General features: G+C 36.3%; 1 protein-coding gene across 2 annotated transcripts in view; it reads left to right on the plus strand.

Annotated features, from left to right (window-relative positions):
- LOC150108642 (membralin-like) overlaps window positions 1–27,496 on the plus strand; it is a 259,480-nt gene that overhangs the window by 199,473 nt on the left and 32,511 nt on the right. For both annotated transcript variants that reach the window (XM_090416100.1, XM_090416101.1), the window contains exon 10: window positions 19,366–19,465. In XM_090416100.1, the coding sequence (XP_090272226.1) occupies window positions 19,366–19,465 (100 nt within the window). The remainder of the gene's footprint in view (window positions 1–19,365; window positions 19,466–27,496) is intronic.

A 27,496-nucleotide genomic window follows, 5' to 3' on the forward strand; every position in this document is an offset into this window, starting at 1 on the left:
TTCTATGACTTCACCAGTCCAAATGTTTGGCCTCCGAACTCCCCAGACCTTAACCCCATGGATTATTTTGTATGGGGTGCAGTTGAAAAAGACACCAATCGCACTTCCAGTAATACAAAAGCCCAGTTAATGGATAAAATTAAAACAGTTTTTGCGGCCCTTCCCAGGGAGACTGTAGCATCAGCTTGTTCGAGGTTCCGAAGCAGAATTGAAGCTGTGATCGATGCTAATGGTGGTTATTTTGAGTAAATCTTGTTGATAGTATTGTAATTAACTCTGCCTATAATGTTTTTTTGTCAATTCATTAAATTTAATAGATACAAAGAAGATTTTCTTTTTCCTTACGAAACTGTCAAATTTATCCCGAACACCCTACTGAGTGAGAATAGATTTTGTTCATGGTCCTCTTTCTCTTTCTCTTGGATCTCCTCATGTCTGAGGATTTGTGATCTTCCTGATGATGCTTCACCATTTCTTTCTCCCCTGTGCTTCTCTTATTGCTTGTTCTAGTTTAAGTCCAGTGATTCTTGATATTTGGTCAATCCATCTGTTGGGGAGTTTTCCCTCTTTTTTTTTTCCACACAGTTTACCTTGGATGATTATTTTTTCCAGGCAGTTGCCTTCCCTTCTGCATATATGTCCAAAATATTTCACAATTCTCTTGTCAATTATGTTTTTCAGTCTTGTGTGGATATTCAATTCTTCTAGGATACTTTCGTTTGTTCATTTTTCTGTCCAAGACTCTTAACATTCTTCTCCAGCACCAGAGCTGAAACGTCTCAATTCTTCTCCTATCATCTTTTGTTATTGCCCAAGACTCAGAAGCATAGAGAAAGATTGAAAAAACTAAGGTTTCTACATGCTTAATTTTGGTCTTTTTGGAGATGTGCCTGTCTTTCAAGATCTGAGTTAAACCAGTCATTATTTTCTTAGCTGGTGCTATTCTTCTTATCTCTTTTTTTTTTACATCCATTTTTTTTGTTATTATCACTCCATGGTAGTTAGTTGAAATTGTCAACAATTTCAATTCCTTCTATATCTATCTCTTCTGCATCATTTAAAATCATTATTTTGGTTTTATCTTGATTTAGTCGTAAACCATGGCTTAAGCTTCCCCATTCTAATTGATTTTAATTCCTGTTCATTTGTGGCTATTATCACTGTGTCATATGCAGAGACATTGAGTTTTCAATTCAATGTCCCCTGCATTTTCAATGTCTCTCCATTTACAGTCCTCCGAACTCTCATGGATCCTGAGGACTGAAAATTTGAAACTGTGTGTACTTAATACAGGTGGCTTCCCAAGTCCACGCGGTTAGCCTAGTGGCTTTGCGCTTCACAACCATATGCCTGGGGAAGGAGTGTCCCAGGTTCGATTCCAGTCGAAGACATGAGGAACTTGAGGATCTTCCTCAGCCATAGCCAAGTTAGCCGGTCTTGGGCGCAGGCAGTAGGGTTTTTTCCCGTTTTTCATCCTGCAAGCAGGCAAACTGGCCCCGTGAACATATGCTTCTACAGTCAAAAATACATCCCCCTCCCTGCAGCAGGCTAAGTGACAGGTCGGTTGGGAGTGGTACTAATAAGAAGTCACATCTAAGTAACATGCAGACTCTGCATGGGAAGCGGGAATAACGCATAGTGAAAGATGTATCCATTTTATTTATTTCTAGTTCCTCATCACCTTTCCTTCTTTGCAGAGATGAAACCTCTTTTACTAGAAACACTAATCATCTATACCAGTCACTGAACTCCCTTCTCCATCTAGCAAAAATCATTCTTTTGTAATCATTTCTTCAACCCTTTTACTGGTCATATAATGGACAGGATTGTCTTAAAAGGTTTGAGCAGCCTGGGCTAAAAAAATTTGGGGCCTTAATCACACTGGATTGAGCAATAATTAAATAATACATATAATTAATTAAATAACTTGCAGTGCAAAAAATTTTATTTTAAATATATCAACATTGCACATTTTTATTTAATTCAACAATATTTATAATATAATAAAGGTAGTTTATTTGTATTTATAAAAATACATACAATAGAAAAAAGCTACTTGGTTCTTAAGTGCCCTTGGATCAGTGGCACCCCTGGGCTATATCCTTATCCTCCTTATCCATTGGGCCCATTTAGCCCAATGGATAAGGAGGCCCTGATAATGGAAATTCTTTGTTTTTATGAGATCATGATTTTGTACCATGTTGTTAGTGTGTGCTTTCATATTCTGATTTTTTTTCCTTCACTCTTTATTTTACTGGTTCTCTTAACTCATCATCATCATCATCAAATTCCTGCCATGTACCCTCAAGGGGTGTACAGGATATGACAGTACTACATGAAAAAATTACATCATTACTAACTTCCTATCTACAATTTTCCTCCAAATCAGTCTGTTACTTGTCAAGACTCCAACATTATCAGATCTTATATTTCTATCGTCTAAGGCACTTTGTACCGTATCAATCCACCTATATCTTGGTCTTCCTCTGGGTCGTTTTCCTGCCAACCTGGCAGAGAACACTTGTTTTGCTAATCTTTCCTCTCCCATTCTATTTAAGTGACCATACCATCTGAGATTAGCTCTGCTAACACATTCCTGGATGCTGACAATGTCAAGTTCTTTCCTAATATCCTCATTTTTAATATGATATTGCCATTGATGCCATCTGTTCACGCCTCTAATCTTTCTCAGGACTCTCATATCTGCGGTCTCTAGTCTTTGGTCAAGTGTTTTACTTCTGACCCAGCTCTCAGATCCATAAGTTAAAATTGGTTTGAACACAGTCTTGTATACAGCTAATTTAGTGTTCCGACTAATTTCTTTCTTATTCCATATGAATTTATTCAATTGACTTCCCACGATACCAGCTTTGCTGATTCTGTTGTCTATTTCTATATTTAGTTTACCATCTTCAGTAAAAATTGTGCCTAAGTAGCTGAAATGTTTTACTTGTTCCACAGGTTCTCCATTCACAACACAGTTGACATTTTCAATGATTCTGCCTATTTTCATTGTCTTTGTCTTTTTATTGCTGACCTTCATACCATATCTATTACAACAGTTATTCAATTTAGTCAGAGAATCTTGGAGACTTGTAGCGGATTTATTTAGAAGTATAACATCATCCGCATAAAGCAAAGAGCTGACATTAACATCTCCAATTTTGATATCAGGTTTAATACCACATTCCTTCATAATGTGATCCATATAGATAATGAATAACAGAGGGGATAATGTACATCCTTGTCTCACACCAGATTTAACATTAAACCATCTTCCTGTACTTCCTTCAATTCTAGCTGCTGACTCACAACTCAAATAAAGACTAAGTATTGCTTGATATAGTGCTCCATTGACACCATATAACTGCAGCGTATTGAATAGCTTCTCTCTTGGCACTTTGTCATATGCCTTTTCCAAATCAACAAAACTTAAATACAGATCTTTGTTATATTCCCATGCTTTCTCGACTCTTTGTCGTAAAGTGAAGATCTGATCCTGACAGCCTCTATTTGGCCTGAATCCAGCTTGTTCTTCACCAAGCTTTTCTTCCACAATTCTTCTCAACCGTTTCTCAAGTATACTTGCATAGATCTTGCCAGGAACACTCAGTAGGGAAATACCTCTGTAATTCTCACATTCAGTTTTATTTCCCTTTTTATATATGGGTACTATGAGAGCTACTCCAATCATCGGGAATTCGTCCCTCTGTCCAGACTTTCTGAACTATGCAGTGCAGCCACTGTAAGACTCTTATACCACCATACTTCAGCATTTCTGGTCGAATATCATCTACTCCTGCTGCCTTTCCACATTTCAAGCCTTTGATGGCTTTTTCTACTTCAAGTATGGATATGTATTCATGACTGCATGCCTGGTCAGTGTTTTTTATCACTGTGCTGTCATCACTGCTTGTTTCATTTAGCAGTTTTTCAAAGTACTTACTCCATACTTCAAGGATATCTTTTTCTCCTGTTTTCATTTCACCTTTATCATCTCTAATTCCTTTTACAGCACTCTTTCCTCCATTCCTAAGCTTCTTCAACAACCTCCAGAATATTTTGCCACCTTCTTGATATTTATTTTCTATATTCTTGCCAAAGTCCTCCCATGACTTTTGTTTAGCTAGTTTTACACACTGTTTAGCTTTCTTACATTTGTCTCTGTATTCTGTAAGAGTAAAAGCTGACTTATTTGCCAGGAACTTTTGATATGCTATCTTCTTTTCCTTCACTGCCTCTTTAACTTCCTGTGTCCACCAGGGAGTTCTGATTTTTTTATCCTTGCACACAACCTCACCACATGCCTCTCTGGCAGAATCAATCAATGTTTCCTTCAGAGTTTGCCACTGAATCTCCAAGGTTTGATTCCTGTTCTCAAACTCTTTCATTTTCTTTTCAATAATATTTCTGTATTTTAGTCTACAGTTCATATCTGAGAGCTGCTCAACTTTTATTCGCTTTAAAACTTTCTTACATGTTATTCTTTTCAATATGAAATTTAATTTTATCCTGCTCAAGACTAAATAGTGATCACTTCCAATTTCAAATCCTCTGTACACTCTGGTGTCCTGCACCAGGGAGAAAACATCACTATCAACAATAACATAGTCAATGAGACTTTTCTTATTCCTAGCCTCTTCTCTCCATGTGAATTTGTGCACATTTTTATGTTGGAACATGGTGTTAGTAATAACCAGTCCATGTCCTGAGCAGAAATCCAACAGATATTTGCCATTATTATTAGCTTTGCTCTCTTCTCCAAATTTTCCCAAAATATTTTTGTATGTCTCACAATCATTTCCTACTCTACTATTTAGATCCCCAACAAGGACCAACTTTTCCTTTTTCATTGTGTCAGTTGCTTTTTCTAAAGCCTCAAAAAATTCCTCCACTTCTACCTTAGTAGAACCTTCTGTGGGACCATAGGCACAAATAAGTCTCATTGTCCAGTTCCCCATTCTCATATTTGCCCACATTACTCTACTTGAGACTGACTGCCATTCAAGAAGATTAGCCTCGTATTTTGTGTTGAATACTATGGCAACTCCTTCTTTTCCTTGATTGTCATTGCCTGAATATAACATTTTGTATTTATTGCTCAGAAAGATCTCACCAGTTTTGGTCTTTTTTGTTTCAGTCACCCCTATTATGTCGATCTTGTACTTATCTAATTCCTCAGCTAGCTCCATTTCTTTGCCATTCAGGCTTCTTACGTTGATAGTACCGATCTTTAACTCTGGTGATGTTGAGTTGGGGTTTGTTTTCAGATTTGTTCCAGTAGCTGACTTTCTTCGGTTGACTGACTTTCTGACGGTTCTCTTAACTTGAGCCTTTTAATCCCTCTTTATCTGCTCTTCTTTTTTATATTTTTTGCAAATTTTTTTTTTTTTTTTACATTTACACCTCTAGTTTGATTTATCTGATTTATGAAGATCATCTCCTATAAGGAAATACCACTGTAGCATTTCTTTAGGAATAATTAATATCAACTATTTGTCATTCTTTATTTCCTAAAGTGACCAAAGGGAGAAGGTAACTCATTTTATTTGGCATGAGTTAAAGATTAAGGAAGTTATGTTTATGATACCACTTAATATTTTGCAAACACCACTGTGGAGGTAACTACTTTCTTACTACAGTTCTGTTGAAGGTTTATTTTAACATCAGACTTGAATGAATCGAAGTACGATATATCTTAAAGCAGGAATGTGAATGTTTTATCATTACTATGTATTCAAAAATGCAGAAATGGAAACCCAAAAAGTATGTTGATGTTTATTATGTATATGATTAATATAACATTACAGAAAAAAAAATTTTGATGTATATTTTTTTTGAATAGATAAAAAATATTTAAATTTAATAGCCAAAAGCTTAAATCAAATTTTAGCCTATTTTATAATTTAGCTGTGTGATTAAATTTGTAAAACCTCTGTATCTCAGTCAGTATGGAGAAACAAAGAGCTTTGTTTGTCTATACCGTTTAGGATGCAAAGAACTTTTATCAAGACTTTTCAGTTGAAGATGAGTTAACTGGTGTCACATGGAAGTGGCAGGATTTTTCCTCTTGGAAACTCAGGGTTTTTCATCCTGTAAAACAGGCACATCAGCCATGGCTCATAATATAGAGAGGATTATATCATAATCCTCTCTATATTATGGTATAGTACATTAGTACCATATATGGGTAGGGAGTTGGGAAAGAAGAAACTTGTTTACATTTGATTTAAAAGCCTGTATTGTATTCCTTGGGAAACATATCAGGAGGAAGACTGTTCCATAATATGGCAGTAAGGAGGAGGAAAAGAAGTTTGTTCTGTGGGTTCCAAGGTGTACTGTGAAGGGATGTTGGGTGGCAGCTGCATGTATTCTAACACTCTTAGTACTGTGTTTGGGAATTATTGATGCTATTTCAGATGAACATTTGCCATGAAAATGCACTATCTACCAATTTTTTGGACACTTTAGCAATTTAAAATTGATACCAGCTGGCGAATCATAATATCGGGTATGTCCACCTTTGACTTTGATCACCTCCTTCACACCTTCTAGGGAAGCTTTCCACCAATGTGGAATTTGTCTCCATTCCCCCATCAAAGCAGCACTGAGTTCTGTGACACATTGAGGACTTGCTGCTCTGGACCTCAGTCGCTTCTTCAGTTTGTTCCACAGGTATTCGATGGGTTTGAGGTCAGGTGTAAACATGGTGCTTGCTTCCAATATTGTAATATTGATTGGTTACTGTGCTATTGTAACATCTTTATAATTAGTTTTCCTTATATTTTCCTTTCTTATTCTATCCTACTATTTCATAAGATGTTTGTTTACCCTTTGCACTACGAGTCCTATGCCTATGAATATTGGAAAATTTATTTGTTAAGACAGCTCCACCAGTATCCTTTTTCTAGCAATAAGATGTGGTAAGTATGTCCAGCAGTTTTCCCTTAAACACAAATTTCCTCCAATTAATTATTGTTTACAGTCATGGTCTACAAATTATCTTTTCTATTTCTCTCCTGGGTTCCCACTAACAGGCTCTGGTTTATTTTGAAACAGTGCATTGTAAAATTAAAGATCAGGTGGCATTCTATTGACATTGAATAAACACATTTATTTACAACAAAAAACAATTTGCACCATATTTCCGATAGGGAGAAATACTCCATCTAACTCTTAGTTAAGAAAAAATGTTAAAATACCTTTGCAATTCATAATTATCATAACACATGAATATTCATTCTTTTCCAACACTAAGTTAAATTCCTAGCCAATTTTACTGCTAACAAACTATTATTCTTTAACTATTACATGTTCTCCAATCACTATCAAGCAGTAAAATTCATTCTTAAACACTGCTTGATTTCAACACCTTAAACTTGACAGTCCACTAATAAAGTTCTCCTATGTTTCACATAAATAAATGAAAGGATTAACTCACATTAGCTCTGCTACCCTCGGTACGCACTTATTCTTGGCTTCGTATTGGAGTCTTGAGTTTGCCCTCTGTATCAGGTTTTGAATTCCTTCCTATGGATCCTCAGATACCGGCATCAGATCAGCGACACTGAAGGCTTCTGGAACGCTATTTTTCAGCACTCATAAGCTCGGGCGAAGAGGTTCGGCATTCGGTGCACATGCATTCCTGTTCGGGTAATGGTGCAGTTCCTTTTCAGCTTGAAGGTTCGCTCCTTGGACAATAGCTACCGGTGACAAATGTCGTCAGATCTAGACTCTGCCTGGTGGATCGGCCTTTGTCATTGCCCTCAGACTTCTGACGTAACCTGGCCAAAAAGTCACATCCTCGATAGTTGACAGCAGTGTGGAAAAAAATAGCGTAGGCAGCAAGTGTGGAAAAAATTCCACAGTGTAGGCAGCACCTGATTATCTAGAATATCAAGGTACTGAGCTACCTTCATGAAACCATGGATAATGACCAATGGTCTCATTCTAAACCAGCTGAATGCACCGAACACCATTACTTCTCTACCACCAAACTTTACTGTGGGTATAACACACTGTGGTAACAAGCGTTCATCATGCTGCATCCACACCCACACCCTGCTATCAGACTGGAAACAGGTGAACCTTGATTCATCACTCCAGAGTACCATTTTCTACTGGTCAATTTTCTAGTTCATATGCTCTTTGCACCAGGCCAGATGAGTTGTCTTTTTGGTGTATTGTTCGGCTTGTGTATCATTGCTCTTCCATGGGAACAGAGTAAATGGATTTTTTTTTTTTCGTACAGTATTAGTGCTCACCATGGTGTTACTGGCACTTTGGAACTCATCACAGATGGTCTGTGCTGATTGTAGTCGGTTTTTGCGTGCCGTCTATTTTAACACACTCCTGTCCCTGCCAATCATTTTCATCCACCCTGGGTGTTTTCCTGCACTAGTGATGCCAGAATGTCTTCATTTGTTGATCACATCACCAACCATTGATTTTGAATGCTTTAGTTGAGTGACAATGGCACATATGGACATGCTGCCAATGTGACAGTCCACGATGACACCTCTCGTGAAGTCACTGAGTTAACGTCATGTTGCCATACCACCTGTATTCAGCTGCTACGATGAAATACTGCTTCCTACTATCTGTATGCTGATTTTTATGTTATTAAAAAACCTGGAATATTCTGTAACTTCAAATAACAGGGGTGTCTGGACAATTATTGGTAGACAGTGTATTTATAGAATACACAAATTGCAGAAACCAAATGTCTGTGCGAAATTGGGAGGAGTGAGTTGTTAAGAGATTGGTCATTAATTAATCTAATTGCTGTCCCCTCTGTTGGGTCCAGCTTTTGGAGGGAGCTCTTAGGACCCCCACTCCAAATGTGAGAATAGTATTTGATAGCTGGGCAGATTTATGATTTGTATAAGGTTAACAGCTGTTCAGAGGTGAAGCAATGTCTTGAGCAAAAGAGAAATCCTAGTTTTTTTTAGAAGCTGAGGATGCAATGGTCGTGATGTGTTTCTACCAGGAGAGGCTTGATGTGAAGGTAATTCCAAGAAGAGAGATCTCATCTTGTGTGGAAATTTGAGTGTTATCAAAAATAAGACTACCACCAAAAGGGAGATGAGATTAAATTGTAATTTTTCTGAATAAAGAAAAAAAAAATCAGTGAATAAATATAATATACTCAACATTATCATAGTTCATAGCTTTCAGGTATGAATGAAGAAATATAGATTTAGCACAACAGCTCTTGGTAAGTTCATGTTAAGCAAATGTGATCCAAATTGCTTTATTGTATATCAGCCAGTAAATTTCTGTTGGTGTTGTTGGTCCAAAAACAAAAAAAAAAGAAAGAACTTATGTTGCCAAAACTACTCTTGCTTTCCATTTGTTGGTCCATAGAAAGCATAAGTGCTTAATGTAGTTAATGGAATGTCTCTCTTGGCTTCCAACTTGCTTCATTTGAATTTTTTGATTGTTGTATTGGTGTCTTATTGTTAAGAAAGACCATATTGAGGATGTGGACTTTACACATTATATTAGGATTTTAGGATTGAAGGTATGTTATTCCAAAGCTATCGATGTTAATTGTGCTTTGAGCTATGATCGTTCATGTCTGAAAACCATATGTAAGAAAGATCTGACTGGTGGTATTGTAGAACATTTTGTGTTTGTGATGATATGTTTGTATTTCCAGATATTAAATAGTCTTTTATGAAAGTTGATAACTTTTGTGCTTTCTTTTCACTGTTTCATTTAGACTTTTTTTTATGTAACTCTCATGTGTGAAAGGTTGTAAACCTATAGTACTGAGGTGAGCTAAAGCTTTTTTTCCCTTATTTTTTAAAAATATTATCCTATTTTATTTATTTTTTACATCATCAAGAGACAACTCTAGAAGACAAAACATGCAACTTTTTCACTACACTTCAAGCCTCGAATAAGTGGTGAAGTGGTCTCACACCAGATAACATCTCCCATCTAAAAAAATATCAACAACCAAGGTATTGAAAATATTCCACCTCTTCAGTAATCTGGTCATTTGAAGTAATTTTTCTTTCTATTCCATTGTTTTAGGATTTCCTTTTTTAATGCTGTTGAAATTAACCCAAATAGTGCTGCATTTTTGCACAGATTATTTAGGTAGTTTGCACCACTCCTAATATCACTATTATTTAGCACATTCAGAACAGATTATGCTCATTTGGCCTACAATATCCTCAAGAAATCTTCAGGACCCATTCATGTTAGTCCAAAATGTAGTTAAGGGTTATCATGAAGAGATACAGTGACAAAAGGTCTCCTTTGATGGCTCCAGTGAAAATATGAAAACTGACATCTCTCCATTAACCATTACTCTTGCAACTGTGCCATAATAACTGAGAATTTTGAACATGTTGATTTATTGAAATGAAGATCTTGGAGAAATCTACATAATTGAAGATTAATGGAAAATTTTTATCTTTTAGTCCTTTTATCAGTCTGCAGCCTTAAAGGCTGCAGATGAATTATATATACAGGTATCCCTTGATGTCAATGCGTATATCAAAATTCGTTAATTAAATCTAATAATCAATGGTAAAAATTACAATTCGTCCATGATCGGTTACTGTATTAATAATTTGTTTTATATAGTACTCTTTTAGGAAAGAGTACTATATAAAAATTTACTGCAATTTTTTTATCAAAAGACATTATCAAGAGTCATTTGAACAGTTTTAGTTTTTTTCTTATCGGCATAAATTCTTCGATAACAAGCAAAATGACTCTCCAGACCTTGGCAAACAAGCAATAAAACATAAAGAAAAAACACTGCAATTATAATACATGATGGTACAAATTAAGTGGATATTGAATCCAACATTATTTCATAGCCGAATATAGAAACTACAAGAGTTTCGTGCCGAATATATAGAAACTAAAAGTTTTGGCAGATGCAAACATAAGCAACCTTATGGGCAACTCGTAGTAAAGGTGGAGTAAGCTCCAGATCACTTTCCTTAGTATTTTCCATAATGTAAAGCACATCTCCCAGAGGACATATATGCAGTGTTGCCAATTTAGCTCTTTTGGAGCTAGATGTAGCTCTTTTTTTTCTTCCCTAGCTCCAAAAATTTTAATCTAGCACCTAGCTCCAAATCTAGCTCCTTCAGAACTAGTTTCAGCTCTTTTTAGTCGTTTTTATAACTTACTGTTAAAAAATTGTTTTAAAAGTTTTCCAGATGTTCGCATTTGATAAAGAATTGTATTGTACGTTTGGTGCGAGCATCATACATATTTCAAATGCATGATAATGGCACTCAGTCATGTGGCCCAACAATCTGCCATTTTGTCGCCTTAAAGTTGATAGCATCGCTAACAAGTTAGTCTTTGTACAGTGTTCTGGTTGGTAGTTATGATAGCGAGTGGGAAGTTTTCAAAGACTGATTGTAATTCATGGCAGTAAAGAGTTGTATACCCTTCTTCAAAAATGAGCAGAGCAAAAAATAAAGCTTACAAGCAAAAATTTAGGCGGGAGTGGTTGCAAATGAGAATGTTTAGTAAATGGTTCTGTGAAGTTCCTGGTGATGACACTACAAAAGGCCACTGTAAGTTTTGCAGATGTTATGCAGCTGCTAAATATTGTCAGCTTGTAAAGCATAGCGAAACTAAGAAACATCTTGCTGCAGTTCCATATAACTCTGTTCCTATTACGAATATGCTTGTGAAAAAGTCTGATGAGACCAGGAACTTTGAAGGTAGGTTAGCATTATTTCTTTATTGTCACTCAACATTCAACAGTTGCAATCATCTAGTAGATCTTTGCAAAAATATCATCGCAGACAATCAAATTATTCCAAAGGTAAAAATGCACCTAACTAAGTGCTCTGCAATTGTAAAGAATATTCTAAATGATCATTTTGAAGGAGATCTAATTGTGGAATTTCAACATTGGAGATGAAAATTTCAGCTTGCTAATAGACGAATCGAATGATATCACAGTGAATAAGATTTTAGGAATGGCCATCATTTATTATAGCAAGAAATTCAACAAAATTATGCATACATTTCTGAGCATGGTGGTTTTAGAAAAGTGTGATGCTAGTGGTATTGCGGCTGTACTGAAAAAAGAGCTCTTGACCAAGAAACTGGACATTAAAAATCTCATTGCAATTGGTACAGTTGACATCAGTGTTATGGTTGGTGTCAATAATGGCATTTATGAACAACTGAAGGCATATATTCCCTCCTTAATTTTAATTAGATGTGTATGCCATTCATTGCAACTGGTAGTGTCTCCCACTTGTGCAGAATCTCTCCCAAGAAAATTAGAATTTTTAGTTGTTGAAACGTATAAGTAGTTTTCACATTCTTCTTCAAGACAAGCAGCATACAAAGAGCTGCATCAAACTATCAATGAAAATGATGCTCCTCTGCATATTGTAAGCAATTATGTAACAAGGAGACTCTCCATTGAACTTGCAGTAGACAGAATTCTCAGCCAGTGGTTGGAATTAAAAACTCACTTTGAAGTCATGAGTGTGACTGAGAAATGTTATAAAGCTCAAATTTTGTAGGAGATGTACAAAGATGAAAGGAATCTGTTGTACCTTTTTATTTGTGCATCCTGTTCAAGTCCAGCAAGTTAACAGAATTGTCGAATCTAACAGAGCGGATAAGATGAGATTATTTGAAGACTTTTCTCATTTGATTCACTCTATTGCTAATATGTTAGTGCTACCATCATCCACAGTCGACCCTCTAGAGTTAGAGATTGATGACTATTTTGATCCCAATCCAAATCTTGGTTACAGATTTGAAAGAAAAATTTCAGAGTTGATGATACAAAAGAAAATAATGCAAAATGATGAGCGAAACCTTAGAAGTAGAGCAAGACAGTTCTTCTTGGTCTCTTCAAACAGCTTAAGCAAAGTTGCCTGAAAACTTGAATATTTTAAGAATGATGTCTTCTTTTTCTGTTGACAATACCCTGAAATATATAAAAGAACCCATTATTCCCATCTTAGAAATAATGCTGAAAACAGAAAAAGATGTTGCTGCTGCTGAATACCAGTACAATATTATCTACTATCCACTTAAATAAAGGGACAAATATAGAAAATTCTGGAATGAAGCATGAGAATATAAAGATGTATTTGGAATGAATCCATTTAAAGAAATTGCTCAGTGTGCAATAAATTTATTAATACTGCCAAATTCTAATGCTGAAATTTAACGAATTTTTAGTTCCATGAATGTAGTTAAAACTGAATTAAGAAACAAGTCCATCTTGTTTCTTAATTCATTAATGGAATTGGCAATGCTGACAGCTATTTTGTCAGTCAAGTATGGCCTCAGGCGTAACAACAAGTGCTGTACAGACTATTATTTACCAGCATCTTCACTGAGTAATATTGGAACGATGGCCTCATATAATAAAGCTGAAAATCTAAGTGAAAACGTGGGTGAATTAAGTGCAGAAGACCACATGGGAGATGTATTTAGCCACTTATATGCAAGTATCGCTTCAACTAGAATAAAGTAACTAACTTAAGAGTATCAGCTACTACTTTTAAAATTTTAGCTTCAAATTTTTATTTGTAACTTCTTTTTAGCTCTTTTTTTTTTTAAAAGATTTAGCTGTTTTTAGTAATTTTCATTTGGCACCACTGCGATATACGATAAATAAGCCTTTGGCTCTCTATTTCAGTAATGCATGATGGTTTATTTATTTTCAGTTACAATCTAGAAATTATTGAACAAAGAATAAAAAAAAAAAAAAAAAAAACTAAACCTTTCTATACTGACATCGGAGGTCGTGGTATCTCTCTCAGATATAATTTACTGTCATATATCACAAACCTTTACATAACATGTGTTAAACCAAACTGACAGGAAAAAAACATTGCGGAATATCACTCATAACATATGAATGCGCAGCTATTCATGACCTCCAAGCTATACACTGAATTGTGTAAGAATATTTATATGAAACATTTTGCATGTATCTGTCAGATCAGCTGCGAACTCTGCAGGGTTAAAGGCGCATTAATCAAAACTATTAATTTCGCTACGTTATTCAAATTTTGCGTTAAACAAGGGATACCTGTATAGGGTTTCTGTCCTAGCAATTTCCTGGACAAAATTCTTGAGAAATATTCAAATCTTTCTTGTCTCAAGTCAGGAAAAGTAGCTTGAGACATTTCATAAATTTAAATTTACAAATATGAAACAAAAAAACAGCATTGAATTTATTATAAATTTTAATTGTAGTAAAATGAATATTGTATCACGCAAATTACAAATGATAGTTAAAATTTTATTATAAATTAAAATATTTATTGACTGCATTGAGTACAGTGTTATTCATTATTATATGACACCTCCAAGGAGTCCAAAGACTCATCGTGAGAGAATATACTTTCCGATATTTCGGCGAATGTCACGTTGCCATCTTCTTGGGAACTTACTACAAAGACACGTGCACACAAGTGCTAATAACAGCAAATGAGACTGAAGCTAGGAAGCTAGCGTTTTCCTAAAGTCCTGATGGTGCCCCTGGTGGGCTATATTGGTAGTTCTTGGCCTTTGGGCTGAAGTTCTTCTGATAAAAGTTTCCCAGATTTGGGGCAGTCTCATGCATCCAAATTTGTTGAGGTTTGGCATGTTCCTAAGGGCCGAGGCTGATTCCATGAATAGTCTTTCATACTTGAACTTGCTGCGGTGTATTACTGTGGCTTTCTTCCATCTTATTCTGTGGCGAGTATCCAGAGCGTGGTCTGCAAGCCCAGAGTGGCTGTACTGGTGAAATCGGATGTAATCCTTGTGTTCTGAGATTCTGATATTTGCTGTCCTGCCTGTTTGGCCAAAGTAGGACAGTTTACAGCTGCAAAGTTTACAGACTGTTTTCAGTTTACAATGAACTCAGGCTATTTCGTTTGGCAGGAAAAATTCTACAAACAGATAGAGGGGACAGCCATGGGTTCACCACTTTCCCCACCCTTGGCCAACTTCTTCATGGAGACGTTTGAAGAGAAAGCCTTAAACTCAGCCCCACAAAAACCTACCATATGGCTTCGCTACGTTGATGATGTTTTCGCCATTTGGCCACATGGCCCGGATTCACTCCTCTCCTTCCTAACACACTTAAACAACCAACACCCTAGAATCAAATTCTAGAAGGAGAGGAGTGGAAAAAGAGGAAAACAATAACCTCCCCTTCCTAGACACACTAGTCACCCGCCAACCTGATGGAACCTTGGTTTTCTTGGTCTATAGAAAACCCACCCATACAGGCAGATACATTCACCAACAACCCCCCCCCCCCCCCTCACAACAATATGGAGTTATTAAAACATTATTCAACAGGGCAAAAATAATCTGTTCTAATGATCAAGCCCTAACCACTGAACTAAATCACATCTGTGACGCTTTCTCAGCCAACGGCTATCCCCTCCAAAAAATCCAAAAAATACTTAACCCAGTTATCCACAACCCACCACCCCCTCCCCTTCACAATAAAGATTACTTTAAATCCATCAGCATTCCCTACATCCGAGGCACCTCGGAAAAAATCAATAAAATCTTAAAAAAACATGACTTGACCACTTGTTACAGGCCACATAGAAAACTGGCATCCCTTATCCGCTCCACCAAAGACCAACCACTTCCCCTAGACCTACCTGGTGTATACCAGGTCCCTTGCAGCTGTAAACTGTCCTACTTTGGCCAAACAGGCAGGACAGCAAATATCAGAATCTCAGAACACAAGGATTACATCCGATTTCACCAGTACAGCCACTCTGGGCTTGCAGACCATGCTCTGGATACTCGCCACAGAATAAGATGGAAGAAAGCCACAGTAATACACCGCAGCAAGTTCAAGTATGAAAGACTATTCATGGAATCAGCCTCGGCCCTTAGGAACATGCCAAACCTCAACAAATTTGGATGCATGAGACTGCCCCAAATTTGGGAAACTTTTATCAGAAGAACTTCAGCCCAATATAGCCCACCAGGGGGCACCATCAGGACTTTAGGAAAACGCTAGCTTCCTAGCTTCAGTCTCATTTGCTGTTATTAGCACTTGTGTGCACGTGTCTTTGTAGTAAGTTCCCAAGAAGATGGCAACGTGACGTTCGCCGAAATATCGGAAAGTATATATTAAAGTTTATTTAATCTATATTTCTAGTATACGCTGTCAATTCCTTAAATATTAGTTATCATGTTTAACCAGCGTATAAGCCTCTCAACAAGAATAATCTTTGATATCTCTCCATCAACCAACCACCTATCCACCTCACTAACCCTATATCCATTCCCATATGTTGTAGTTTACGGATTAGTATTCCATGTGGTATCCTGTCAAACGCCTTTGTCAGGTCCAGCAGTATCACTGTAAACCCATTTCCCTTATCCAGTTCAAGCGTCACCTTGTTATAAAACTTGAGCAAGTTACTGAAGCTTGATCTACCCTTCACAAAGCCATGTTGTCCCCTGTACAGTATCTCGTTTTCATCAATCCATTCCTGTATTTTTCCCTTGACTACTTTCTCTAAGACCTTGACAACGACTCCTGATATGCTGATCGGTCGGTAATTTGCAACCGTAGTCTTGGATCCTCCTTTATGCAGTGAAACTATTTTCCCCTCTTTCCACACCTTCGGGACTAAGCCAGACCTGAGACTCAGATTAAACAACATGGTCAAGGGCACTGATAATTCTTTAGCCGCTTCACGCAAGACCCGTGCCGGTATACCATCCAATCCCACAGATGTGTTCACATTAAGGTTCTGTAATAGACTAGTCACCTCCACTTCATTTATTACTATTCCCATATAAACTAATGGTTCCTTCATTTTTTCAATGTCACCACCTGGATGATATGCTTTTGCAAAGTGCGCGCTCAGTAACTCCACAATATATCGACTGATTCTGTGACCTCCTTACCATCGTCATTCCTTAAAATCAAATTTACCGTGTACAGTTTTTTTCTTTCTTGCAGCATATTGAAAGAACTGTTTTGGATTCACTTTTGCTTGCAAAGCTAGTTTTCTTTCATAATCCGCTTTTGCTTTTTTTACCACACTCGTTACCTTTCTGGCCTGCACTTTATACCGTTCATGTGCCTGCAGGTCACCCCTTTCTTTAAATTCCCTCCACAGTTGTTTCTTTTTTTGCAGCTCAAGCTTAATGGTGTTATTCATCCATTTAACCCCCACTTGTTTTACTATTCGGACCCTAGGTATACAATCAGCCATTACCTCCTGTAAATGCTCCTTGACCTCTTCCCATGCTCTATCGACGTCCAGCCCTTGCAGTTGTACATGCCATGGCACTGATCCAAGCAATCTCCTAAGCTTGTCATACTTGCCAGCACGGTAATTCCACATATACCCTGTCTTAATCGAAATTTCCACACCTTTAGCCACCTCCCAGGTCAAGACCTTATGATCACTCTCACCAATAGGTGGCAACATGGTCATATTCATTACAGTCAAATTGTGAGATGCTATTGCCAGGTCAAGCACTCTCACACCCCTAGTATTTTCAATTACATGCTGTCTCAGATAGTTATCCCTTAATAATTGAATAAAATCCATTTCCTTCCTCACATGTGTCCTCTCCTCTCCTCCTTCCAATCAATGTTACCATACAGTTATAGCTATTACTTTGTTAAAAAATTTGGGGATGAATTTGATGTAATTATGAACCTTTTGTTGACTCTAGCACCTTCATCTCCAGGTTTGTCTGTTGATAGATAAAAATATTTTTTCAATTTGATGTGATTTCATTTTGTTCATTGCATAAAAATTTGTTGATTCTACTTTAGTGCAAAGTTCACAAAACTTCATACACTGTAGGAGGGTAAGGATATTGTAGTTATACAATGAGAGAATTTTTCCATAGTGGATGTATTATTATTATTACATGACACATCCAAGGAGTCCAAAGACTCATTGAGGGAGGGCACCTACTCTATAGCTCTCTGTCTCCACCACTCAATTCATCAACTACAGCGAACTGCACCTACCATTATCATTATTTACACCAACGCCATCTACTGCCCACTACCACTGGTATTTTTTGTCTGTAAATTCCATGTTTTTTCAAGCTTGATTTGTCTGTGTGTGTGGGGGGGGGGATGAAAAATTAGTTTCCAAGAGAAAAAATCCTATCTCCATATGAGATTGGCTAACTTGCCTTCAGTTGCAAAAATCCCACATAAAGATTCCTCTTGTCATGATGAGAATCAAACTTTGGCCTTTTTCATTCAAAGGGTGCAATGCACCCGTTGTTCTTCCAGTTGCGTTATAGAAGTGCTTGGAAGTTTTTCCCACTTGGTTAGACTATAATAAATTTAGTTTAATCCTTTATCCAAGTGCAAGCAAACAAAGTTTGCGCCTGAAGTATCTTCAGGATGAGAGTTTGGTTCAACCTTTACCTCAAGTTGCCTTAGTCCTGAAGATACTTCAGGCTCAAATTTTGTTTGCCTACACTTGGATAAAGAATTAAACTAAATTTATTATAGAAGTGCTTGTTTGAGCATGTTTTGAATATTTTCGTCCTTCTGCTTGTGGACTTCTTCAAAGGCTTTCACTGATGGGATTCATTAAAAAAAATATAGACATTGTACTATATAAAATTTTTCTGTATTTCTTGTTCCTTTTGTAATTACTACAAAAAATGTACATATTGGGTGATTAGTCATGGTATGCTTCACCAGCCATGTTAACTTATTGAAAGTATACTTAGCATTTTCCAGGAAGTATGAACTTCAGGTTATGGCTTGGATGGAACCCTGCGTATTATTATTAGTAGTATATTATTAGCATTAAGGATAATAAATAAAAGAGTAATAGGAATAAAATATAATGAAGTAATGTAATAAAAAGAGGAATTAATTAATTCATAAATGGTTAAATCAGGGTAACTGATGAAACTATGAAGCACATGAGAACGCACAGGACCACTGCAATGAAGTAAAGCTCAAAAGTGATGTGCTCATAACTATCTGTGATGAAGCATTACTCTTGACAACAGTGTTGCCAAGTCTTCACTTAGTCCAAAGAAAAGGATGAAAGGCAGAGTTCATCGTTTCAAAATTTAAAAAAACTATCCATGTTAAAAAATGTTTTGTCAGGACCATGATTTGTAAACAATCAATGCGATAAAATGACAGTTTGAGGATTGATGGAGCCAGAAAAAATAGTGTTATTTATATGGAGCTAGTTCTGGGACCAAAAAAAGCAGATGAAACATGCAGGAAAATGAAGGTAATTAGAATGATGAATCAAAATTTCACCCTATATAGTAAAGAATTATTTTAGAAAGAAAAGTAAAATTGGAGTACTAGAATTATATCCAAAATCTAAAGTACTTATTGGGATATCAGTTATATTTGTTATGTTTACTATTTAGGTTTTTCTACCTCTACCACTTTGCCTTTTATGCTTATAACTACCGTTTCAGTGGACAATACAGTCGACTTGCATTGTTGACTTCGTGGCTGTTTATTCAGGTTAGTCTATAATTTACGATGGTGTAGATTATTGTAATTTTTTTCAACAAAAATTCTTTATAGTCAAAATGCTAATTTAATTAAAAAAAAAATATATATATACAGGGTGTTCGGGATAAATTTGACATATTTATAATTAATTATATTTTTCCGTAAGTTACATGTATTAACACACACTTCTCTTCATTTAAAAGTTTGGACCCTTCTTCATTCACATACAAGATGTCAGAAAGGATGGATAGCTGGAACCCACCTGAATCATGGAAGAGAATAACTTGTATCATGATGATTCGTGCCCGCCATCAAAATAAGGATATTACGACTGCTGCCCAATGCTCCCTGAATACAGTAAAAACAATCAGGCATGAACTAGAGACTTGCAATGGTGACTACGAGGATGTAGCAAGAAGAAAGATCCCTAGCAGACGATCTGATTGCGTTCGTACAGCAGAATTCCTCGCAAATCTGCAGGAACAGGTGTTGAAGAACCCTGGCATTGGAATTCAGGCTTCGTTCGTGGAGTTGCTAACTGTAGTCAAGCCCTGGATAACAAGGGTAGGCAATGGTAGGCCGTATGTATGGCAGCAGGATTCGGCCCCTTGCCACACCTCTGGGAAAAGTCAAAAATGGTTGTCTGAAAATTTCTACGACTTCACCAGTCCAAATGTTTGGCCTCCAAACTCCCCAGACCTTAACCCCATGGATTATTTTGTATGGGGCGTAGTTGAAAAAGACACCAATCGCACTTCCAGTAATACAAAAGCCCAGTTAATGGATAAAATTAAAACAGTTTTTGCGGCCCTTCCCAGGGAGACTGTAGCATCAGCTTGTTCGAGGTTCCGAAGCAGAATTGAAGCTGTGATCGATGCTAATGGTGGTTATTTTGAGTAAATCTTGTTGATAGTATTGTAATTAACTCTGCCTGTAATGTTTTTTTGTCAATTCATTAAATTTAATAGATACAAAGAAGATTTTCTTTTTCCTTACGAAACTGTCAAATTTATCCCGAACACCCTGTATATTATAAACATAGTTTGATCTGAGATCGTATAATTACATGACACTTTTCTCAGATTTGTTCCATGAAATTAATATGGAAATAATACAGTAATTAAGGATAAATATTTTTCTTCTTGGTATATATACAAATAAATTTGGAAAAAAACATTATTTCTAGTCAGAAATTAGTGAAAATATATGGTTGCATATATCACATAATAACACAAATTTCGTGCTGAATCTTGGCATTCTTAGCTAAATGTGATGAATCTGTTGGTACGTTATAATTGAAAGGCTGTCAGTCTAGACAGAAGTTGGAATGATAGTCATGTTAGGACATTAGAGAAATACTAACTGTTGGAACCGAAAGCAGCTTGCTTCCTCTAGCAAACATTATAATGAAAGGTGAAATATTGTTTTCATACAGAATTGTATCTTTAATTTATAATTATCTTTATGCTGATGTTGTTGTATGCATTTTCACTGTAAAAAATTTCAGTTGCTATTTTTGTACAGTTTAAATTAGACATAGCAAATAGCTATTTTCCCCAAAATTAAGTATGCTATTTTACTAAAAATTAAGTATGTTCTGTTTTCTTACAAAAGTTAATATCATTTTTCTGTACTAAATAAGGCTGGGCCATGAACTTAGTTCAAGTTTCAAATAAGATATCTGAATGTTCAGACATCTTATTTCATTTGACTACAAAAAATTTTTTTATGTGAATCTCACTCTCATGAAAGGTTGTAATTGTAAACCTGCTGCATATTGGCTATCCATTGTAATAAGTAATTCTTTATGGAAGTCTCACTCGTGAAAGGTTTGATTGAAATCTTATAGCACATTGCTACATATAGACTAACTAGGATTAGATAATTTCCACTTAAAATGTGGAAAGGCATTTCTCATTGAATAAATATGGAGGTATAAAAGTTTTGCAGTGGCTTGATCAGAAGGTCAAATTCCAGAAGATTGGAGTAGAGCTTTTATAATTCCCAGCATACATGAAAAGAGGCTGAGAAAAACTTGGAGAAGAACAAGCTGGGTTCAGGCCAAATAGAGGTTGTCAAGATCAACTTTCATTTTACGACAAAATAGTTGAGAAATCATGGTAATGTGACAAGGATAAGTACTTAAGTTTTATAGATTATCTGGAAAAAACATATGACAGTGTTCAGAGAAAAGCTCTTTAAAACACTACAATTAGTGTTTTAAAGTGTGTTATTATTATTAACACACCCTCCATGGAGTCAGCAGACTCATCATGAAAGGTTCATTCAGATGACAACATATTTATCAAACCATATCTTAAAATCCTTAACATTCTGTGTATTAACAACATCTGGTAATGCATTCCATTCGGTGACAATTCTCCATGTAAAAAAAATCTACTCCTTGCACGTCTTTTCACCAGATGCTTACATAACTTCCAGGAATGGCCTCTGGTTCTTCCCCTCTTGCCTTCTACTTTTTTATAATCTCCTCTGGATTAATCCAGTGAAATCACCTCACTAACTTAAATGTCTCTATCATATCACCTCTTCTTCTATTTACCAAACTCTGCAGTCCATATTTCTTCAACATCTCTCCATAGTCAGTATTCCAGAGTCCTGATATTGTCTGTCACTCATCTCTTGACCCTCTTCAGTGTTTCCACATGACGTTGAAAACCAGATGACCAAATCTGAGCACAATACTCTAAGTGTGATCTGACCAGTGCTTTATACAGTGTCACCTATTTATTCGTTCATGTTAGAGTTCTTCTTATCATAGCAGTACTACGATCTGCAGACTTTGCAACACTTACAATATGTCCTCTAAACTTCATTCTACTGTCAACCATCAGTCCCAAATCTTGAATCTCATCCACTTCCTGCAGTATCATCTCATCATCATCGTGTGTTGTCTCTGTCTAGGAGGCTGACTACCATGATGTGACTCACGGTTGACTACAGATGTAAGGAGAATGTAGTGAGAATCATGTCTCTTCCACATTTTTATAAATATTCATGGCTGTAGATCCGTGTGTGTTCAAGGGGCTGGTTTGCCTGTTCTGCAGGATGAAAAACCCAAGTTTCCTGGTGGAAAAAACCCTCTATGTCCATATGAGACTGGCTAACTCACCTTTATTGAAAGAAACCAGATAAAGGTTCCTCACATCATGGATGAGAATTGAACCCAGGTCTTTCTGACCAAAGGGCTTCGCCTATACCTACTGAGCTATGGAGGCTCCTTTCCTGCAGTATAGCACTGTCAATATAGTACAGCTTTATATTTCTGCACTCCAAAATGCAACGCACTGCACTTATCTACGCTATATATATATATATATATATATATAAATTGATAAGCCTTTTCATGTCATGTTTTTTGAAACGTTTTGAAACTTGAGGACTTCCCTGAATGTCCAGTCTTCAAAATTCTAGTCATCAGAATTCAAGAACTGGCCTACCAGTCTGGAATTCGGGGGGGTTGGACGGTGTAGATGCCAGAGGGGAGTGAACCCCCCTTTAGAGTCTTCAAAATTTGAGTCATCAGAATTCAAGGAGAACTGGCCTACCAGGCTGGAACTCGGGAAGGGGGGTATCCCCCCCAGTTAATATTAAGTTGCCCAAGAACAGGACCCACTAGTTACCTTCCCTTTTTTCAGACAGCCAATCACCAACATACTATCTATTCCCATCTGCTGCAGCTTGTACACCAACTTATGTGGTAATCTATAATGCTTTTGAAAAGTCCAAGAATATCACTATATGTGATTCCCCTTTATCTAATATCATAAAATGCAAGTAAATTCCTAAAATAAGACCTACCTTTAACAAATCCATGCTGACCATTGTAAAGAATGCCATGTTTATCAACCCAGTTATAATTTATTCCTAACCAATCTCTCCAACACCTTTGCTACAACTGCAGTTATACAGACATCTATAATTGGAAACTTTTGTCCAAGAACCATACTTGTGGAGTGGCACTACTTTGCTTTCTTTCCATTCCTTAGGAACCATACTCTTGCAAGACTTTCATTAAATAACCAGGTCAAGGGTACAGCTAACTGTTGTGCACATTCTTAAGAATATGTGGTGATATGTAATCAATTCCTGCAGCCTTAATAATACCTAACCTAATTTACACCTGATACACCTCTGATTATTTCACTTGTGATTCTCCTAATACTTTCCTCCCTTCTGTATATTGCTTGGTATCATTACACCAGTATGTTATATGCTGATAAAAGTGCTCATTGAATAATTCCACTATTTGCTTTGCAACAGTCACTGCAAAAGTTGACACTGGTGAAAAGTCATGACAATAGTCTGATGACTTTTCACCATTGTCAACTTTCCATAATTATTCTTCCTCTTGTTTGCCATATAATAGAAGAATTCTCTTGAATTAACCTTGGCCTGACCAGCCAATATCTCCTCTCATACTGCACCTTTTCTTTTTTTTTTTTACCATGCTTGTCACCTTCTTAGCCTGTACTTTATACTCTTCATGGATCCAATCACCATCAATTGTCTTATACCTCCTCCATAACATTTTCTTTTCCAGCACAACTTGTTTGATTTCACTGTTCATTCATTTTGCTTCTGTTTATTTACTCTCTTAACTCTTGGTATGCAGTTATACATTGCTTGTGTCAGATACCGCCTTATGAATTTCCATGCACTATCAACATCTTTTCTACACAGCTCCTCTACCCAGTGTATTGATGCTTGTTGATTGCATAGCTTCCCATAATCACCCACCTTATACTACATATATCCCATTTTAGCAATAAACCATTTCTTGTTTCATCACTTTCTAAACAAGTAGCTTGTGATCACTCTCATCAACTATATAGGGTAAATGGAACATTATACCAAGCAGTACATAGTTTACATTTAATTTATAAGTCAATAGTTAGAATTGAAGGAAATATGGAAAGATGGTTCGATGTAAAATCAAGGGTAAGGCAAGGATGCACATTATCTCCACTCTTATTCATCATCTATATGGATCAAATTATGAAAGAAAGTGGCATTAGGCCCGATATTAGAATTGGAGATGTCAAACTTAGCTCTTTGCTTTATGCAGATGATGTATTCCTAAACACATCTAGTGCAAGTCTCCAGGATTCTCTAACTAAATTGAATAACAGCTGTAACAAATTTGGCATGAAAATCAATGTCTTTTCAGTGTCTTCTTCTCTCTGCTGGTGTAGTATAATTTGAAATTCTTGTAACTGAAGATTATCCCAAAAGTAGTAAATAGTTGTATTTTTTTTATAATTTTATATATTTATCTAATGCACTTTTAAAAATTGCCAACTGGTTTCCCTTAATGTGTATTAGATAGTATCCAGGATTCCATACTGATTAATATAAATATATATAAATTAATTAATTATAAATTTATATAAATATAAATTAATATTAATTATATTAATTATTTTATATATTTATAAATACACTTGCAGTTTTTTTTTTTTTAAACTTAAGACAGTTGTCTTCTTCTATATACTGGTGTCAATAATTTGAAATTCTCATAACTGAAGATTATCCCAAAATAGTAAATATTTCTGTTTTTTTTTATAATTTTGTTCAGCTGTTATGAGGCATTTGCAGTCTTCAGATACTTTAATAGTGGTTATACACGCTGTGTATAATTAACTATTAATGTGGAATTTACCAAACTGAATTTATCTATAAAACCAAACGGCTATTTTTTCTGTAAAGTGTTCACTTACGCTTACCAGGTGTTCACTTACGCTTACCAGGTGTTCACTTACGCTTGGATTCGCCGATAATTCTTCAACAAGAAACTCTTAGATCGTAGTTTTCGATCTCAGAGTTTCGCATACTGGCTGTAAAATAATAAGGGATTTTTATCCCCTTAATTTGAATTTATCTATATTAATTAGTATGGAATCCTGGCTACCATCTAATACACATTAAGAGAAACTAGTTGGCAAATTTTAAAACTGCACTATATTAAATAATCTCATATTTAATGTGAAATTTAAAAGAATGCTAAAGTTTTAAAAAATAATCTAAATTTAAGCGGCTTTCAGTGATGAAATGTGCAAACTGAAAGATACATACATTATTCAAGAAATAAAAATTAAACAGTGTGAAAACAAGTGCCAAAAAAAAAACTCGATTCAGCCAGGAACTTGTGTTGAAGTTGTTTGCAAGGATAGAAAAATCTGAACTTCATGATGGCTGCAATAGGTTAAGAGACAGACCTGGCAAAGAAGAAAGCATATCAAAAGTTTCAAATAAGTTGGCAGATGTTATGAGATTATTAATATTTTCTTGGGCATCTCCATGGAGTCAGCCTCATTGCATTTAGGCCCTACTAATCATTATTCATGCAATACTTATCATACCTCTTCTTAAACTCATTCACTGATAAAGCACTCAGCCACCTCTGTCAACCCATTACCCATTCAACTCCAAAGAAAAAATCTACTCCTAACACTCTTGCTAACTACACACTTACACAATTTCCAAAGATTGCCCAATGTTCTTGCCCTTCCTGCCATGTATTGAAAGAAAAAAGTCTTTAGTGTCATTCCTTTAAAACCCCCTTAATAACTTATGTTTCCATCATATCCTTTCTTTATTGCCTGCTTACTGCTTTCTGCAGCCCACAGACCTCCAGTCTATCCTCATACGGAAAATTACATAGACCAGTCACAATCTTGGTCACTCACATCTGGATCCTTCACCCTTTCCTCATCCCCATGGAATCCAGGCAACCAGATCTGAATGCAGTAATCCATATGTGGCCTTATTACAGCTTTATAAATGGGAATAATAACCTCCCCATCCCTGCCTGTCAGTGTGTCAACAACTAAATTGCACTGTGCTATTTGGGCCACCTTTGCAATATATCTCTAAACTTTAACTTCCTTTCCACAATCATTCCCAAATCCCTGGTCTCATCAGTATCCTGCAGTCATTTCCATCAGTGTAGGACACAGTGTGGGATCTTTTCATCTGAAAGTACATGACTTTACACTTGGTCCATTAAACTGACTACTGTTATCCTTTGTCCATACTGCTAGTTGTTCAGATTATCGTGTTTTTCTGTGTTGCTCCCACCCATGAAATGCCATCAGTAAACCTATAGTACATTTGTTCTGTGGGTGAGTTAAGTATTTTTTTTCCATTTCTTTGAGTTATTTTTTAATTTATTTTTACATAGTCCAGAAACCCACTTCAGGCCTCCAGTAAATGGTGTGGTGGTCTCATACTGAGCAATGAAATTCATCTCCCACCTAAAGAGAATCCTAAACATCCATGCCCATGGTGGGATTCGAACCCACAGCCTGTTGGAAAATAACCAGACATTTTCCCTTAAATAATTTTCTATAACATCAATGTAAAAAGTAAACAGCAACAGACCTGGGTACATCACTATCCTGCCTTCTGCATTCATTTCTTGCCGTGTACTACTTTTTGATATCTGTCCATCATCAGCTTTCTTATAAGCACTAGATTCATATACGTCCACATTTGCTTCACTTTATATAACAAAGTTCTATGTGATCCTGTCAAATGCCATTTCAATTTCCATCAGTATCACTGTATAACTAACCCTTTATCCAACTCAGTTTTAACTTTATTATTAAAAGTGAGCAGATTACTAAGGCAAAATTATTCTGTCCATATAGGCTATTATATTTCCATCCACTGAATTCTGGCTCTCATCAACTTCTGCACTTCTGAGATACTGCTGGCCAGAAAGAGCTGGCAATTCTATTTTCACACTCTTGTATACATGGGTTGTAATGCATGGTGATATTTGCATTAAAGTTCAGTAATATCATAAGCAGCTCCAGTTTCAGTCAGTGTCACATCTGCACTCCAATATTTCTCCACCTGAAGAATGGTAGCTCCCCCCCCCCCCCCCCGCAAAACAGTCACTTAGTAACTCCACTGTCTTGTTTTCTTCTGTTAACTCCTTGCTCTCAGCACTCGTTAAAATCATTCTTCCATACACACATTTTTCTTTTTACTCACCATATAATGAACTCTGGG

The sequence above is a fragment of the Typopeltis vanoorti genome, chromosome 3 (genome assembly GCF_054136105.1).
Source record: "Typopeltis vanoorti isolate ZY-2024b chromosome 3, IOZ_Tvanoo_1.0, whole genome shotgun sequence".
NCBI classification, from domain to species: domain Eukaryota; kingdom Metazoa; phylum Arthropoda; class Arachnida; order Uropygi; family Thelyphonidae; genus Typopeltis; species Typopeltis vanoorti.